Below are 20111 nucleotides of genomic sequence, written 5' to 3' on the forward strand. Positions count from 1 at the left end.
TCACTTTGACTTGATGCAGGTCAACAACAGCTGCTTTTGCCAGTAGTTGGCGATGTGACATGTACGTCAACCAACCTGTGTGAGGTTTAAAAGTTGTGTGTGTGTGCGCTATTCGCCGTTTATCCATGGTGTTGCTGTGAGGTGAACTGCACACTCTGACAAGGTAAGTTAAAGACGTAACTACATGTTCCCTTACTGAAAACTCATGGGAGAGAAGTTTTCTATGGTCGCTGTATCGTTACTTCACCAGTGAGCTTTCCTACTATGCTAGGTGGTAGAATAGCTTACCTTCGCTAGCTAGCTAACGTTAGACTGTCTTGTCCCAGAAACAAACGTAACGTAAAGTCACCGACTTCCCACTCAGCATGTGGCAACATCTATTTAGCAATAATCGCCATTTGCAAGTTTGCTGCTTCGAATGGTAGCCAACGAATCAATCCCAATGTGCAGGAGTGTTAGCATGCTAAGCTATGTCAAAAACTTTTGGGAGTGCAGCCTGAGAAGAGGACTGTGTAATACATGCGTTACTGCTCTCCTTTTAATATGACTTTTCTCAGCTATGCTAAGTGAGGATTTATGGCCACATTTAGCATACCATTTCAAACACCAAGCAATTTCTTATTGTTTTGATGTATCTCTAATGTAGTTATACTTTCATGCCATATGACAGTTGCCATAACTTTACTGGTAGTAAGGAGGTGGTTGCTCAGTTAACCACCGAGACAGATCATGGTAGTACGAATATGTTTATGTTAAAATAGTATGCTAAGTAATAAGCTGAGAATTGACTTGTCTTAATGTGGGTTGGTTTGTTTTTTGTTATTGTATTACTGTGACACGTAATTCAGGTGCAGTTTTTAAAGCTCTTTTGTCAGCATTGTGTGTGTTTTGACACTTCCTTATCTGGGAAACATCCAGCATTCAGTAACATTGGTTTGTGTTATTTACTGGTTCCCTGCTTTTTATTCAAATAAAGGCATTTCTTTCATGAGGAATGTCCATCTCTCTGAATGTATTTTGCACATTTCTATATATCCCTTCCTCTCTAAAACTCTGCACAGCCCTCCACTTTCAAATACAATATACTGCGGTTGTCATATATTCATTGTACTACGTTTTTTAGTTTATTTTGTATATTTATATTTGGTGTAAATACATGTCTTTATTCTTTTTTTAATATTTTCTTTATGTAACAATATATTTTGTACCTTCTCTTACAACTTATTTTCTTATCTTTTTTATGTTTGCACCACCATACACCAAAGCAAATTCCTGGCAATAAACTAGATTCTGATTCTGATTCTTTAAAACATAACATTGTGATAACAATTTCCTAAACTCCTTCTCCTTCCCCATCAACTTCCTTCACTATCCTTAACTCCTCTCCCTCTCACCATCGTCTTTGTTCCCCCTCTTGCTTGCTGTTCCTCCCGTCTCCCTCCTCCTCTCCCTGGCCTCTACTCCTGCTCTCCTCCTGCTTCCACAGGAGCACCATGGCGATGTGGATCCAGGCCCAGCAGCTGCAGGGGGAGGCGCTGCATCAGATGCAGGCGCTGTACGGCCAGCACTTTCCCATCGAGGTGCGACACTACCTGGCCCAGTGGATAGAATGCCAGCTCTGGTATGTAATAGACTTTGATCTTTGCTTTTATTCAGATTTCATATAAACAATATTGTTCTTTCTTCAGATTGGAGCTACATGTTGCTGGATTTGAAAGAAACATTACATCCAAAATATATTATGATTTAAGATTCAATGGCTTTTTTGTACGCAGAATAGCTGCAGCATAGTTTTGGCATGGAGAATCTGTAGTCTCAGGCTCCTCCAACAATGCAACATACAATCAAAGAATTGTTATAGTGCAAGCAGAAATAGAAACTAAATCGTGCAAGAGAATAAGATAAGATGTACTTTATTGATCCCAAATTGGGAAATGTTTTCGTTACAGCAGCATGTTAAAACAAGGCCTTGCACATCATTTGAAAATAAAAAAGGGTATAAAATAAATAGAAATATCTCAAAATAAAGTAAAATACAAAATAACTAAAAAGTAAAATATAAATGATGGTAACAGGTAACTGTGCAAGTGTAATACAATCACAATATAATATATAATCTGGCATGATAGAAAAAATACCTTTTAACGATTGCCCTTAAAATGCAATTTGAATAATAACAATCTAATGTGCTAATAGCTACATTTGGGAACCACCAAAGGCAGCTTCACTACTGTCTTTTTCCACAAGAATATGTTTTTGTATACTGTAGCAGTATTCATGAGGTTTTTACATTGACCATTAATGTTCAGCACATATGTAATTGGCTTGTCATTTAAATATAAAGTACATTTGGAAAAAAATAAAAATGTGATCTCACAGGGATTCAGTGGAATTGGACAACCCAGTGGAGGAAGCCAAAGCGAAGCATCTGCTGGACAACCTGGTGTCTGAGCTGCAGAGGAAAGCCCAGCTGCAGGGAGGAGAGGACGGCTTCCTGCTCAAGATCAAGCTGGGCCACTACGCCAACCAGCTCAAGGTACAAGCCTGCCCTGAAACATTGTTTTACCCCTCACTAGGTCAGGTGAAACACGCTGGTGCTATTAACATAAAAGCTGAAGTGCTATACCATCAACTGGTTTGGGTTAGGGTTACGGTTAGGGTTACTTGGTCTGTCAAACCAAACTGTAGCCTGGTTTCTAAACAAGGGGACATTGTAGTTTTGTCAGAAGTTGGTGCCATTGGCTGTAAGCCGTATGTAAACAGGTTAGAGTAAGTAAAGGTTACAAACTGGAAACAAAATAAGTCACCTTGGCCATCTCACCCATCTACTGTAAGAGAGAATAACAAGGAGAGAGCTCTTCAGGATATATTGTTTTAATTGGGCAAGTTTGAATTGTCCTACATTGTACTAGTATTAGCCATGATTGCAATTGTAAGTACATAATATATGTCTACATTGTTTAGTTTGTGTTTCATTGTGGTGAGATCAGAGACAAAAAGGCAGACCTCTCCGTGACAGGTCAGTGTTAGATGTCAGGTTAGGTTAGGTCATCTGTCCTTACAAAGATACCATGTGATGCTGAATAATGAAAGTGATGACCTGGCTGGCTTGTTATTTGCAAACTGGTGACCTACATTAGTTCAAAATCAGTATATTGTTGGGGGTATGACAGAGAGTGGTTAAGAGAAATGCATGACAGGTTAGGCCAATTTCATGGTATTTATTAGCCTGTATGAGTCTATAACGTTTTTGGAACCTCTGCTATAGGTAATAAGGAATTACCGATATTAAAAATGTTCTTTAAAACTGTATTGCATTAAAGGTTATCAAGAAATAATTCAGAGCACTCACATATCAGCAAAACAATTTGAATTGAAAGAGCTGAGCCATAGAAGTGAGCACGACAGAAAGTGCACTGGCTCTAAATTGATGGTATGGTATTTGATCTAACTAATCTTAATCATCTGCGGTGTCATGTGTGTGTGTGTTTTGCAGAGCACTTATGACCGCTGTCCTCTGGAGCTTGTGCGCTGCATCAAACACATCCTACACTCAGAGCAGAGGCTGGTTCAAGAAGCCACAAATGTAAGTGTTAAAGGAGAAGTGAATGTGTGTTGTCATTGCAGAACTCCTGTAAACTCACGGTACCTTCCCCAAATTGTGGCTGGGTTAAGATTGACATCTGGGAAAGGATATCTATGAACAATAAATGACATGTACTAGTAGTAGTAATAGAGTCATGATATTGGTAGAAGCAAACAAAAAACATCTGCACTTTTTAAATGTTGTGTGGATAGGCCAGCTCTGGGGGTGGGGGGCAGGCCATGGACAGCCTGTCGCAGCGCCATCAGCAGATCAACCAGTCCTTCGAGGAGCTGCGCCTGGCCACACAGGAGACGGAGAACGAGCTGAGGAAGCTGCAGCACAGCCAGGAGTACTTCATCATCCAGTACCAGGAGAACATGCGCATCCAGGGTGAGGCTGAGGGACACACACACACAGAGACGTGTTAGGATCAAATAGAACTATAACAACTATAACTATATGTTTTGGAATAAGTTCAATACAAAGTTATTTACGTTTCTTATTTACTATTGTCTTATTGGATTTTCCACATTGAAACACTTACAAAAACAACAACACTAAACGTATATGACAACACTAAAATATATAATGAAATACAAAAGACATTGACTGATAAGACATAACTACATAGACATAATGGTTATGATAATAAAAACAAGAATACATAAACATTAAAGTATTAGCTAAAAATAGTTATAAATGTATAGAAACAAAAACATGTAAATACAATTAAGATGAAGATGACTTTTCCTCGCTGTTCAATGATTCATACTAATTCATTCTAATTGTTGAATACAATTAGCATAAAAGGCTCCCTGATATTAATAAAGGCCTCCTGAGATTCATTATTAACAAGCTTCAAAACGTACAAAAACAATCAAATCTGATTTGAAGTCTCAAGGTAGGAGTACAACAAAGTCACAGACAAGTGTCAAAAGAACAACATGATACCAAAAATAAAAAATACGAATAAAATGTCTCACACGTACATATACAGATCACAATAATGTGAAATATAATTTTTTGTTAATTCATTCATTCGTGGAAAGTTCCATTCCATATTTTAACACAGATTATCGAGAAAAGATGTTCATCATGTTCAACATCACCAGCCCATTTGACTAATCTGTTAGTTTGAAAACGCACTGCAGCCCGGTCCTGATGAAAAGATAGCAGATTCACTTTCTTTCCCAGAAGTGAACAGTGTTTTGTGGTATGTGTTGTTTGTAATGTTTCCTGCTACTCGTCCTGTTAGCCCAGCTGAGCAGCCTGTCCACGCTGCCTCCAGCTGAGCGCACCCAGAGAGAGACCGCCCTGCAGAGCAAGAGGACCACTGTGGAGACCTGGCTCACCAGAGAGGCCAGCACACTGCAGAAATACAGGCTTGTATGGAGACAACACTCACACACACTACATTAACACAGGCTAGCAAGGAACGTTTCTACTCCATTTATTCTTTTCGGTCTCATGATTATTCCAACAACTTTTTGAATCCAATATTTTACCCTCATGACTTATTAGGACATGATCAAATGTCCTTCTGCACATAATATTATCACATTGTAGTTTTGTGATAATAAATATGCTCATTCATCATGTTCAGAATCAGATATACTTCAAGTTGATCTCTCTGGTGAAAAACAAATGGGTGCATGGGAAAATAATGTGTTATAGATTATATTTTTTCCAAGAGGACCTGAACAAGGACAGATTTGAGCACTCGTGATTGAGCAGATATTGTTAGTTTGGGCTACATCAGGATCATTCATTTCAGCCCACCTAAGAACAAAAAAAAGCATATTAACCCAATCAGTAATAGCTTTTTCATCCTGGTTCTCTGTCATTCTCACCTTCTTGCAGGTATATTCAATTTATTTCATAAATCAAATGACTATTTTTCATTTATGTAACTTACTTAATGGAATGTAAATTGGAAAGCCAGTTTCAAAATGGTTCTTTCTGAACATCCACAGTGAGGAAGAGAATGGTGTCTGGCCATACTGTGTGTATGTGCTCTTGTGCATGGGTTATGTTTGTGGCTTTCTTCAGTAATCTGATTTCTGATTCTTCTGAATTTCTTGGTTTCTATCATTATCATTATCATTATATGTATTTTAGTCATCACTGCAGCAGAAGATTTTCATCAGTCATTTCACATCCGATAAAAGCAGGTCTAAAATCTGCTGCACATTGTTTTATTAACAGACAGATGGTGAGACATTAGGTTACCTCACAGTAGCTATTTGGTGCATCACAGCAACACTAACTAAACTTCCCTGATGTTTTGAATGGCTTACAGCAGCTCCAGTCAATTGTAATAGGATTGAGGCCTTTTTTTCTTGAAAAACTCTAATAATCTACTCAAAGAGGTTTAAAGGCTATACCAATGTTGATATTTCTTAACACCACTGGTCTCTTAGTTGAGCTGTTTATTTTGGCAAACCATTCCTCACATACAGCCTTCCTCTTTCTGGATGAGCGCACCCATGGTATTTAACTAGTTTTGAACCTATACTCTATTTTTTTTTTAAAAACACTTTCATTTGTGCTTCATTACTTTCCAGACTTGTGCAACACGAGTTCCTCACAAGAGTGAACTGCAGTCGTAGGAGATATCCCCTTTTAACTCTAAATCAGTTGTAAACAGCGGAACAGTAAACGCATGCTACATGGATTTTACAGCAATTAAGTTGCATAATGATGCTGTCTAAGATTCTGCTCATCCTATTTCTCTGTGTGTTTCTATTGTGTGTGTTAACATGCTGAGTGTCCCATGTGTGCAGGACCTGTCCGAGCAGCACCAGAAGACGCTGGCCCTGCTGAGGAAGCAGCAGACCCTGATCCTGGATGAGGAGCTGATCCAGTGGAAGAGGAGGCAGCAGCTGTCCGGCAACGGGGGTCCTCATGAGGGGGGGCTGGACGTCCTCCAGTCCTGGTATCAACTATTCTTACTTGTATTTTATATTATAGAATGCAGAGTTTATGGAATGGTTTTAACCATTGCATTTTTATTTCTGATGTAGAGGAGAATTTGAGTATTTCATTCAAGTTGTTGAGTTTGATACATTATAAATCTTATAAAGGCATAAATCAGAATCAGAAATCCTTTTTATTTGTCCCACAGCTAGGAAATGTACATTCTTATAAGCAAATAGTACAGGGCAGATAAAGACAAAAATAAAATAGACTATCACATCAAGCACACTTTAATAAAGGACGAATCAAATAATAGCTGCATTCTAAAAGTAAGTGAGCAAATTAACGTAATGCAGTGGCAGCCAGTAATACATATTAAAAAGTAAATATTGTAAGGTGTTATTTTACAACACTGTTGTTACAGTATTAAGTAGTGCGAAAAAGTAACATACTTTAATAACAATTGTAAAATATTGCAGTTTTAAATGTACTTGCATAGAACAACCCAGCCTAATGTTCTCCGCTCCCCCTGTGCTCTGCCCCTCCCTCCCTCCCTCCCTCCCTCTGCCCCAGGTGTGAGAAGCTGGCTGACCTGATCTGGCAGAACCGGCAGCAGATCCGGCGCTGTGAACATCTCACTCAGCAGCTCCCCCTGCCGGGCCCCATGGAGGAGCTGCTGAGCAAACTCAACTCTGACATCACAGACATCATCTCCGCCCTGGTTACCAGGTGAGAACCAGCTTCACTTAACCTCAGTGAAAAACATTAAGGAATGATGTTAAGAAGAACTCATTAATACTTAAGGACAGAGAGCTGCTGCTGTATGATTAGCAGCAGATGTTATTCATACTGTATGCGTCTGTTTTTTTTGGTACACTTATTGTGTTTACCCCTCTCATACAAGATACACACAAGGTCAGTTATAACCAGTTTGTTAATGTCTGGCTATCACCTTTTATCAGAGACTCAGTCTGTTCTATATTTATACTGCTGCTTAGCCACAGAATTACAACGCACAATTCATGCATTTAGTTTCACTTTTGAATTCATGTTTTTTCTCTTTCTCTCTCATACAATATTTCCAAATTATTGTGCAAATAATGACAATTACAACATGCACCTATACACATATACATTTTGAAAATATCATTGTGTTTAAATACATTTTCAACAAAAGCAAAATTCACGTAGTTTTCTTTACAAGGAAAACAATGTATTTTTTGTTATCATGAACAAACTAAGAACATAACTGTACCACACTTCCCATTTCTTATCCCCATAAAGTAACAAATAAGAAAAGCGACTTGCGAATTAATGATTACTTTGCTGGAAAGGAAGAGATGTCTCTTTCTCTCAAAACTTTCTCTCAAACTTTATCAATAACAAGATCACTGCCTTTGAATTCCTCTTCTGTGAGAAAATGTCAAGCAGCCCATCATGTTGTTGTCATCTCTTCTCTTCAGCACCTTCATCATAGAGAAGCAGCCCCCCCAAGTGTTAAAGACCCAGACCAAGTTTGCAGCCACAGTGCGCCTCCTGGTGGGGGGGAAGCTCAACGTCCACATGAACCCCCCTCAGGTCAAAGCAGTCATCGTCAGCGAGCAGCAGGCCAAAGCTCTGCTGAAGAATGAGAGCACACACAGGTGAGGGCCATAGGGCCATGATGATGAAGGTACCAGTAAAACACATGGATAATGTTGAGCTGAAATGATTTGTTGTTATTCTCTGTAGGCCGACCCAAACATTAGCAACGCAACGGCTCCTTTCGACAAAAACATTAGGGTTCCATTGGATTTTGAAATATTGCAGAAAATAAGATCTGTGGTAAACACACTTTTATGATACTTACACACTTTATTATTTACAACACTTTGTATATTGTTAAAGTGAAAAGGCAATCGGCAGACGTAAAAGTCCAACGTGAGGATATAAACAACTACATAAAGGTCACATGGCTGCACATTACCTCCGCTAATCTAAAGGTGGCTAATGTTCGTAGTGATAAAGTTTAGTAGACTCATTTAGTCACTTGATACATAGAATCTTTGGACATTCACCAGTGGGGTAGAACAAAATGTGATCATCTCTTCAGCTTGTGTTAACCATAGATCCTATTTGAAGCATCTAACCAATAACAGGTTAAAAAAACAGTTGACTTTGGGACGAGGGAACCAGAACTGATACACTGCTAACTCATTTCTGTGCTGTTGGACTTATTCCTGCACCACTCCTTAGGCAGTCACAAAATATATATACTAAGTTGACATCGCCATTTGTTGAAGGTTTTTCCTGCTACAGATGAGCTTTGTTCAATCCTTTCTAACAGCTTTATTTGCCTTGGCAGTGAAAGCAGTGGAGAAATCCTCAACAACAACTGTGTGATGGAGTATCACCAGGCCACCGGCACCCTCAGTGCACACTTCAGAAATATGGTATGCTCTGCTAGCTAAGTGTATGAATAACATTATATAACATTTTGTATTTATGTAATTGTTGAAATTGCATGCAACAATACCTTCATATATTTTGGTTTGTAATCCCTTTCAGTTGACAGCTATAGTATAGGGATAGTAGTCCGTATTGCGATTTCGATTGATTGTGCTGCCTTTTTGACAACGACCTAAAAAACTATTTCAGATTTGAAAATTTCAGAAAATAGAATTATATTGCTTACATGTCAGGGTATATTTGCAAGACAAATACTAGTTGTTCAAAAACTGGCCTGATGCACAGTTCCTCGCCAGAGAATGGAGATGATGCTGCTTAGAGTGCACTATATGGGCTGTGTTTGTTGTTATGAAGGTGTATGTGTGAAATCTCCTCTCTTGTCTTGGTACAGTCCCTGAAGAGGATCAAGCGTTCAGACCGCCGCGGTGCAGAGTCGGTGACGGAGGAGAAGTTCACGGTTCTGTTCGAATCGCAGTTCAGCGTCGGAGGCAACGAGCTGGTCTTCCATGTCAAAGTAATTGGATATTTTACCCTTTATTTACTTGTGAACAGCACTCGGTATCTTGCTAAGTAATTAAATGATCTGCCTTCTTCACTGCCTCTGTCTATTTTAGACTATTCTCTAAGCCCTGTATTTAAAATGAAACATTTCACATTGATTAATAGTTATAGTAGGGATTCACCAATTGCACATGTCTAAGCCGATGCCAACACGTTTGTTTTTTCTCTTTATTTGTTTTGGTTGTTATTTATTCCCCTTTATTGCCAGTGAGACAAAACATTTTTATTATAGCACTACAGCCAACTCATTTCTGTCATAATATATTATTACCTGTCTTTTCTTTTAATAATAATACATATTTAATAGCATGATATTGCCTTCACTTCAATTGAATTGTTAAATATCTAATACACAGAACAGGCTTTTAGTTCATGCATGTATAAGGGCATGGGGAATAGTGATGAACAGAGACTGAGCCCACTTTTCGTGTCAACAAAAGGAGCAGATGAAAGATGTTTCTAACCCTAACCCTGCATTGAGAGCAGAGGCTGCATTGAGCCTAAACACCCAAATATGAACAATGCCATTTTCCATAGTTAGACAGTGACCAGTACTAAGTCACATCGCCCTGCAAATCAGATAAACATCAGCTTGTGTGTGTGTGTGTGTGTGTGTGTGTGTGTGTGTGTGTGTGTGTGTGTGTGTGTGTGTGTGTGTGTGTGTGTGTGTGTGTGTGTGTGTGTGTGTGTGTGTGTGTGGTGTGTGTGTGTGTGTGTGTGTGTGTGTGTGTGTGTGGTGTGTGTGTGTGTGTGTGTGTGTGTGTGTGTGTGTGTGTGTGTGTGTGTGTGTGTGTGTGTGTGTGTGTGTGTGTGTGTGTGTGTGTGTGTGTGTGTGTGTGTGTGGTGTGTGTGTGTGTGTGTGTGTGTGTGTGTGTGTGTGTGTGTGTGTGTGTGTGTGTGTGTGTGTGTGTGTGTGTGTGTGTGTGTGTGTGTGTGTGTGTGTGTGTGTGTGTGTGTGTGTGTGTGTGTGTGTGTGTGTGTGTGTGTGGCAGACCTTATCACTGCCTGTGGTTGTGATTGTCCATGGGAGTCAGGACAACAACGCCACAGCCACCGTCCTGTGGGACAACGCCTTCGCTGAGCCAGTAAGTTAATGCTGTCTCATCAACTAATCAGAAGTTTTATTATATTTTGAACAGACCCAAACATACAGAGCAAAACTAACAATGAATGTATCTACATACTCGTCCTCTACCCTGATTGTTTAACCTCCATGTTTCCACCTCAGGGCAGGGTGCCGTTCATCGTGCCAGACAAGGTGATGTGGCCCCAGCTGTGTGAGGCCCTAGATATGAAGTACAAGGCAGAGATGCACAGTGGGCGGGGCCTGTCGGAAGATAACATGGTCTTCCTGGCGCAGAAAGCTTTTACAAGCAGCAGCAACAACCCTGAGGACTTCCGCAACGTGAGCATATCCTGGGCCCAGTTCAACAGGGTGAGCATCTTCCAGCGTATTTCTCCATGATCTACCTACTGATAGTCTGATGTGGCAACCTGTGTATGTATTGATAACAACACGGTATATAAATAAAAAAGAAGCAGAAGCATCTGCTGCTGTTAAAATGACCAATGAAAGCACACAACAAAAACCTGGTTTAGCTTTGTGTGCCTGTAAACGTACTGATGGTGTGTTTGGTTTGTTTAGGAGAGCTTACCCGGACGCAACTTCACCTTCTGGCAGTGGTTTGATGGAGTTGTGGAGCTCATGAAGAAACATCTCAAGCCTCACTGGAATGATGGGTAATGGCTCATTTTTTACAAGAGACGGTTTTATGTCGGTAGCTAAAAGAGCAACTTAAGATCAAAGTAAGTTGAAAAAGTAGTACTGGAAAAACGTGTGAGGAGCAAAGATATTGTCATAGTACAGCTCCAGGATACTTCTGGTGGTCCTCCAAAAGAAAAGGCTGTTTTTATTTTTTTTTTAGGGCAGACTTTAAAGAGGCTTTTTAACTTCCCCCCCCCCCCCCCCCCCCCCCCCCCCCCCCCCTAGCTTTAACCCTTTAATGATTGGTTAGGTTTTGGAGAACACATTTTGAGTCACTATCTTATTTTCATACTATAGCTTAAAATATGTTAAAATTCAGTCAAATGAAATGAGCCATCTTGTTCTTGGTTTAGGTATATTATGCTCCAAAAGTCCACTAGGTATCACTGTTTCTTTAAATAATAGTGCTTTTCTAAAAACATGCTCTATCTAACAGCGTGTTTGTAATTTTTATAGTTTTAAAAAAAAATGTTTAGCACTCAATTTTAATTAAAATCAACTATTTGCGTCTAAAAGACAAGAACGCTCATTCATTGTTGTAGATATGATACATCTAATATTATTCCTTTATCTGTATTGTGAAAACAATGAATGAGTATGTTTTTTATTACCGTCTCAAAAGCATGCTCAACCAATCGGTTCAATTGTCATTTGGTTATTAAGGTCGCGATGCTAAGACCATTTTTGCAGTACCTCTTTAAATGATATAAAATAAATCGTTAATGAAAAAAGCAATAGTTTGAACGATTCGAGTTGATGTTCTTCAGGTTAAAGAACAGCAATGGGTTTGCTTTCTTTTCTGAGTGTGTTTGTGTGTTTATAGGGCCATCCTGGGCTTTGTTAACAAGCAGCAGGCCCAGGACATGCTGCTCTCCAAACCCAACGGCACGTTCCTGCTGCGATTCAGTGACTCAGAGATTGGAGGCATCACCATCGCCTGGGTGGCTGAGAACCCCAACAAGCAAGGTACCAAACCGCCCTGCTGTCATGCCTCTTACAATAAGTGTGAATCTCAATGAATCATTCATTAACACAACATTTAACTGAATGAAATGCATGCAAGATGAATTTTTCCCTCTCAGTAACATCTCTAATTCCACTTGTTGGTGTATTTTCATTTGTGCATTACACAGGTCGTGCACCATAATCCCCGCAAATATATTATTTTACATCTTGATGAATACAGTGAATGAACTCCTGCTTTTATCGATCTTCGGCTAGGTGAGAGGCTGGTCTGGAATCTGTTGCCTTATACAACAAAGGACTTTTCCATCCGTTCCCTGGCGGACCGCATCAGTGACCTCAACCATCTTCTGTTCCTGTACCCGGACCGGCCCAAAGACGAGGTCTTCGCCAAGTACTACACCCCTCCCCTCTGTAAGTTCCAGCATCTTTTCTATTCACATCAACAGTAAAGTGAAGAACTCTTTATTTTTATATAACTCGGTTATGAGGTGTAAGTGGATGGCATTATAAAGTTGAAATGACTAAACAATGTAAGGCGATATGTCTTTCTTGCAGCAAAAGCAGTGGATGGATACGTAAAACCACAGATCAAACAAGTTGTGCCAGAGTAAGTTGTGTTTTCTCTCTTTTGTTAAACTGCCACGGCAAACACAAATCACTTCAAATGGACACAAATGAATAAGAAGCAAGTTACTTAAGTTTAATGTAGACATGGTATTTGAATCCCTAAACACGATGCTGCCCTCCTCTATCAACATAAAAATGGAAATCTTTCAAATATCTTTCCTGTAGCTTTGCCGCTCCTTCTTGGGTTTCTAAGTGAGTCTATGCATAGGTTTATGGTGGTAACTCTCATAAGTACAAAAGCTTCATCAAATGTATCTGCCCCAGGTCAAAGCACCACTGAACTTCCTCAGGTCTTCGACAGCACGCACGCACGCACGCACGCACACACAGAGCGTAAAGTAAATCCTTACAAATGTTGGCAAGATAATCAAAACTGGGACACACACACAAACACATACGTCTGCCATTATAGTATGAAGTTGTATTTAAAGCATCCTAATACAGGCTTGACCGACACTTGCTAGCCATTCAGAAATTAGTTTTTTATTATTATTACAGTATTAGTTACTAAAATATGTGTTTAGTTATTGGGCTTGGTGCAGACACGTGATCATGGTCAGATTAGTTGATGAAATAATGCTTGTTATATGTCTCTGTTAGATTCACCACCCCAAAATCTGAACCCAGTGGAGGAACTCCTTCGTTCATGGACCAAACAGCTTCCCCGCCAGTCAGCCACCCCAGCAGCTTTGGAGTCTACCCTTCGATGTAAGCACACTCCTTTACATTTCATTCTTGGGACATCACCCTGTAAAATGAAAGGGAGTACATTTAGCTTTCATACTTGAAGTACACCTTGATGATAAAGTGTACATATTCTTACTGGAGTCAAATTCCCAGTGCTTGTACTTGTTGGCACTTTATTTTGTTTTGCAATGGTATTGCAGCCTCTACTAAAAGTGACTTTAATCAATAAACAATACATGACCGCAGATTCCCTCAGCTTTTCTGAGCTTTAGTGAGTTTCAGCTTATTGTTCAGCTGTCTGGCTTTAATTTCTTTTGGGGTTACTTAATGCTGTCTGTTCGGCAGCAGCTGGTAGCTGTTTTCAGAGAAAATGCCAGGAAACAGCAGACAGACAAAGTAAGGAAAACGCTGTTGAAAATAGTGACGCATTTAGCAGCTTATGAGCCAGATATTTTCCTCAGGAGATGGTGGAGACCAACACTGAGCGAAAAGAGAGACAATGCTGGAGTCTTTGTGTTTTTTCAACTGATGGATTTGAGTAATGCATGCTTTTGATGCTCTAACTGCTGGACGTGTATATTAGCATTAGCATTGTTTGTTAACAGGTTCGTAATCTTAATAGATGACAATATGATGTGTGTGTTTCATGGCAGCTTACATACAGACATGTGGGTATGTGTATATATATATGTATGTTTATTTATATATACATATACATGCATATAAAATCCCCTTCTTAACTAGTTTTCTAAAGATACAGAGATATATTTGACTCTGTTGCGTTGTCTGGGTTTCATTTTAAGTGTTTCTTTGATTAATTACTTACGATATGTTCTACCTGATAATTCACAATTACACTGTAGAAAATCCAACAGAAAAAAACCCAATTATTGTCCAATGAACCTCCTTCATGACAATGTGGCCTGCGTCTCTACTGTCGTCCTGTCAGGAGTGACACCATGTTGGATGCAGAGGGAGACTTCGACCTGGAGGACACGATGGACGTGGCGCGCCATGTGGAGGAGCTGCTCCGCAGGCCAATGGCCAACCAGTGGAGCAGTCAGCAGTCCTGAACCTGCGCACACCTTCAGGTCTTCTCCATCTTATCTTACAGAAACACCCGCAACTGCAGCCACAGAGAAACGTCTCCTGTGTTCATCGGCTGCTCTGGCAGATCCACATCACAATGTATTTCAGTTTCAGCTCCCCACAGGGGTTTAGTGTGAGAAGAAGGTCTGGTCATATATCCGTCCACTTGCTTAAGTGTCTCTGTTGAGAAAGAAAACCTACTATCAGAAATCAATGTTACAGACATTTGATGGTCTTAATGTCCTCTCCCACTTACCGTAGTTTCTCAGGGTTGATGTGTTTTTCCGGTCTGGATTTATTCAACACGAAATACAGTCAGTTTTTACGTAAGCTTTGCATTCATATGTGCCTGTTTAGCTTTTAGCTGGCAAAAGGAGAAGTCTGCTTAGAAATGTACAGCAGTCATACCAGCTTTTTTTTCATTCTGAAGGTTTGTTTCATCTACACATTTAACATTGGTGACAAAATGCTGAAACATTCTACATCTTCTCCATTACTGAGATTATTTGTCGCTAATTCTTATCAGTATTCAGTCAATCCAGAATAAATCAAATACGTCACTTTTGCTGGATCTCAGCCTCTGTGACCAAAAGTATTTACAGGATGATGGCAAATGTACGTTTTCCAAGATTATTTTAAGTCTGTTATTTTAAAGAGGGGCTCATAAAGGGAGCAGACTGAGAGTGAGATGAATAGAACAACAAGCAGGAAACAACCAATGTGTTTCCTAGTTAGGTTGCTACGTCATTGGCTTAGTTGTGGCTTGGACATTGAGAATTTTTTTAAGACACATGTGTTTTCAGAAACTAAATAAGGTGGTTTAAGTTTAAACCCAGATGCTGATGTATAAAGAGACTGGCTGCAGAGTTAGAGGCAGGGCCCCTGTTATTAATACGAAAGTTGATCAGTGGCGCATACAGCCAAATTGGTATGAATGCAAAATCAATTGAATCTTCCGCATCCATGGGGCCCTTTTTACGACTAATAGGACATATTTTGAAATAAGGGCTGTATACATTTTTGAGTGGGAAGTTTATTTCCCTTCAGAAAAGAATGATCCCCTGATTTACAGAGTTATCTTTCCCTATGTAAGTCTACAGTGAAAACTATTTTAAGACTGAAGTGCATCAAATCACAGATCCGGAAGGTGTAATTCCTTATTTTACCACTAGGAAAATTGCAGACAAAGCTGTTTCTGCCAATAGCTTGACCCATCGCCTCTGGAGCTCACTGATCCTTAGGATGAATTCAAACCTGCAGCGCACATGAAGATTACCTTCTTGACCACCTAGCACTAATGATTCAATAACTGGGTCCCCGTTTTGTTGGTTGTCTTGCATAGCATGAGCGTGCCAGTAACGCAAAGACACCATGCTGAATCTGTCAATGTTGCACGCTATTCAACTGAACCAGAAAAAGCACTTATGTGCCAGCAAAGGCAAGAAACAACAAGCATTAGTGCTAGCATGTTAGCAAGTAAACATGATTATAAAACAATCCAAGTGTCAATATGTTAAAATACATATTTTATAAGGAAATAGATTGAACAAAAAGTTAGGTTTCAAATATACACACATTTTGATATCGACGAGTTTCGCTGAATGTGAAAAACAACTTATATTAACAGTGCACACTGATGCATCGTTTTGTGACAATCAACTGTATACTGTTTCAGTTCTGAAAAGTGTTCTCAGCAGTAGGAGGAATAAATTAACAGTTCATCTGTAAAATCGCATCTAAAACCATCCCCACCATTTTTCACAGCAATTTGGCTGAACCTGTTGTAAACCACAGCTAAGCTAGGCAGATGCTAAGTGACACAGCAGCAGCCGCAGGGAGTTGATGAGTTTAAATCTGACATTTACTTTGGTAGTAAAACCACCAATATGTCTTTGTAACATGCTAAAACATGGTGTTACAATAGTACAGGTGTAGAGGGATCAGCCAACACATTTGGTATTGTGAGCTACACAGCAATATTTATCTAAGCTAACATTAGCGTACATTAGCGTACATTAGCTACCGGTCACACACGTTTTGAACTAAACAAGGGGGAGTTCATTACTTATGAGTTCCTTTGGAGAAAGATTTGATTAATGAGGTCTCAGGTTGCATAGTCTGGTTTCAAACTATCTTTTGGTGCTTTTTGTATAATATTTTATATTATAGCCATTTTATGAATTTCCTGTACTATACCTTAAAGCAAAAATGTTGTATTAGTCATAGATGCCATAATTTCTTATAAAGTCAATAAGTGCTTGTTGATTTAAAGACTTAACTCATAAGTCATATTTTTTTACTTTTGTCAGATGGAGTTTTAAATACAATGGGTGATATAACACGATAATTTAGAGGGATATTTATTGATTACAATTTTTTATATAAAGACAATATCCATGAGCATATAGTTGGGGTTTACCAAATTAGAATTCAATTTACCAACGTGCAATTAGCTACATTTTACTGTGCCTGAATCTGTTATAGTCGAGTTAATGCTCGTTGCCTTGGTGAATGTTTATACAACATTTACATTTTAAATCTGGAGATATGGAAAGGAATTCCCAACAATCACCAGTTAGAGTCTTTCTAAACTCTTAACTGCCATTTGTTTACCCAAAGTACTGATTAATAGTTTTTATGTTTTTATTATTTTCCTTTAATGAAGTTGGCAGAGATGGATAATTGTTTTTAAAGTGGTGAAATGCAACTGTGGCCTCTCCCTCCCCATCTTTTCACAACCCCACACCTCCAGTCATTTATAAATGTGATCTCTAAAATCAACATAAAGTCACTTGGGTTATTTTCTCTGACTTGACCAAGCTCCTGTAGAGCCACAGAAAACGGAATACTGTCCTCACAAAACAGATGTTTACTAGTTGGGGAAAATATTTGGAGCGGTTCTCAGTCAAGTTGCATTCATTGCAACATTACCACCTCTTACTTAAAATGGCTGGATGTATGGTAGTGTTAAAGTAACGTCATGTGTTTTTTAAACCCTATGTAGATTAATAATGCGTCAGAAAAATATAATGCTACAGTATTACACCTGCCCTCACATTTGTGCTGCACATAAATAATTAGCCAATCATAGCAGAGTATTTTTTCAGAAAACTGAGTTTATATAATGTATCATTGATATGTGATAAAGTGCAGGTCATGGGATATTAGTGTTAAACAATCAAATAGGATTTGTATAATGGCCTATCATGCTGGGTCTCATTTGTTTTAGCACCTGAAGCTACCACAGAATGCAGGATATTGAACTGTTGTGATTGTTCTTGGATAATTATTTCCCCACCTATTATGATTGTTAGTTGCATCTTCTGGTTGTTTTTTAGTCAACATTTACATTAATGAGCATAAAATGGATTATCTTTACATGTGGACAGTTTCGATGTTACAGTCAGTGCTCTTGGATTTTGGCACCAATATATTTTCTACTTAATGATCTCTTTCATATAGCTCAGTTTTCTGCCCTAGAAACCGTGGATGTCCCTCTTGAATAGTTGGTCAGAGCCATGTTCATATGAAATGCATCTTGTTTTGGAAGCCAGGAGCACTGTTTACAGGACTGCCCTCTCACTGTACATCATTTATTATCAATCATGGTGTAACAGATTAAATTGAAGTGACCTTTGTGTTGTTTTGCTCCTCTAATGCAATCAGCTTAACGTTTGTGTTAACCCAAAGTAAGCTTGTCATTTAACCTGAGCCTAAACTTGACTAAAAAAACTGTAAATGTTCAACAATACATGCATTAATACAATATTGGAATCAGTTAGTGGATACATTAAACTGGCTCAAACAAAAATGACAAACTACAACATGTTATATTGATTTGAAAAGTCTCAATGTGACAGTTTCAGTGAATGTTTATGACATAGAGAATCTTAAACATATTCCGTGTATGAATATATGTTGTGAAATGTTACTTTGAGGTGTGTGCTGTCTTACAGCTTTGTCATCTGTCAGTGGATTCCTTTGGGAGAATGCTCATACCTCATACTGTGTAATAGTTATTTCAGTCAGAAGTGTTTGTCGATCATTTATCCTCACAGCTTCTGAAAGTGCCAGAGTCCAATCATTGAGCAGGTCTGCGCCCTCATGGTGGAAGAATTCATGCTCTGCATAATAAGCTTTTTCTAAATTCTCACTTCAGTAGTCTTTTAGTTTTGACGTACAGAGGCTCTGTAGATCTGTCTGTGCCTTGTGGATTGTGAAGGGACAGCACGGTCCATACAGGACATTTTAAAGCCATTGTCTTTACTCTGCACTACTAACAGCCTTAACTAAGGCATGTCTAATCACCTTGAGGAACAAAACTCACCCAGAATGGAAGTAAACACCATAAACCTCAAGAAAACTCACTGTGAAATAAGTTTAGAAGTTTAGTCCAAATCAACCAAATAAAACCTGATGACTTGAGTGTATACCTTTCTGCGTCTTATGCTTTTTGCTTGATAGGTAAATAAAACACAAACTTTGATGGTGTTTGAACTCGACAAAAGCGAACAAGCACTGTGATGTTTACACCAGCAGTTATTTCATGTGTTTGTGCTCATCAGTTCTTCTCCTGCTTGTCTTTAAATCAATTTAATTTATGTTTGTCCTCAGTGTAATTTACTTTTCTAGCCTGGTATCTTTGCTTGCTTATGTGCAGCCAGTGGCCTGTTTGGGTACTTTGTATTTACATCCTTATTGTGCCACTTTCTGCTGGAAGTTAAATGTAGGGTTTGGGGATTTGAAAATAAACGTTTTTTTTTATAATGAATTATATCCCACTGTGGTTTGTTGAACCAGGTACTGTATTGATGAGTCTACTTTTTTTTGCTAAATAACACATTTAGCCACTTGGCAAGTATTCTGAATTATGATGTGAAGCTTGGAGCTAGTAACTTAAAAAAAACGAGAAATACATTAAAACTGTACTTCAGTATTGGAGGTAGGTTATTGCTTTCCATAATAGGTTAACCATTAACATCGCCATGTAAATAAATACAGGTGTTTGACCTCATAAAGATTTTGATTTGGTTGTTTGATCAGTAGCCATTGCACAGAGTTTGCTGTTTTCATTCTGTAATCTTCTGCTGTTTAGAGGCATCACTGTGCTTATTGTGCAGAAAGTGTATGCATGTGCACTATTGATTAAGACATCATGACATGTCTTGACTGATGGCTATGTCAGCAGTAATCAGAAGTGCCTGATTCTAATTTGTACCAAAGTAGACTACTAAATGCTAGTAACCCTTTACAAGCAAACATGAGAACCATTTGTCCTTGATTTATTTCAAACTTGTTTTAACTGTTTCGGAAGTAAGCAGTCAATGATTTTTTTTTAACAAGGTTTTACATTGTGCTTTTATGACATGATCATATATTACATCAAGCTTGCTCCTGAAATTAGGCCACTTTTGTAATATTCCCATCATATGACAGAATGATCACATGACAAACAGTGGTTTGTAA

General features: G+C 38.9%; 1 protein-coding gene across 2 annotated transcripts; it reads left to right on the forward strand.

The window, feature by feature from the left end:
• Positions 1 to 22: 22 nt before the first annotated feature.
• Positions 23 to 19416, forward strand: LOC117473486 (signal transducer and activator of transcription 5B-like). Of its 2 annotated transcripts, none has more exons than XM_034119073.1 (19): positions 23 to 163; positions 1487 to 1621; positions 2380 to 2536; positions 3497 to 3586; positions 3799 to 3976; positions 4842 to 4972; positions 6370 to 6521; positions 7076 to 7231; positions 7966 to 8145; positions 8829 to 8934; positions 9342 to 9464; positions 10504 to 10596; positions 10740 to 10946; positions 11157 to 11251; positions 12100 to 12242; positions 12498 to 12653; positions 12798 to 12849; positions 13470 to 13577; positions 14506 to 19416. In XM_034119073.1, exons 2-19 carry the CDS (start codon positions 1494 to 1496, stop codon positions 14627 to 14629), a joined length of 2379 nt encoding a protein of 792 aa, XP_033974964.1. In that variant the 5' UTR covers positions 23 to 163; positions 1487 to 1493; the 3' UTR covers positions 14630 to 19416. The 2 variants fall into 2 exon arrangements, with proteins under 2 accessions (XP_033974964.1, XP_033974965.1); XM_034119074.1 differs by having other exon boundaries at positions 8847 to 8934.
• The last annotated feature ends 695 nt before the right edge of the window (positions 19417 to 20111 follow it).

Source organism: Trematomus bernacchii, unplaced genomic scaffold (assembly GCF_902827165.1).
Source record: "Trematomus bernacchii unplaced genomic scaffold, fTreBer1.1, whole genome shotgun sequence".
NCBI classification, from domain to species: Eukaryota; Metazoa; Chordata; class Actinopteri; order Perciformes; family Nototheniidae; genus Trematomus; species Trematomus bernacchii.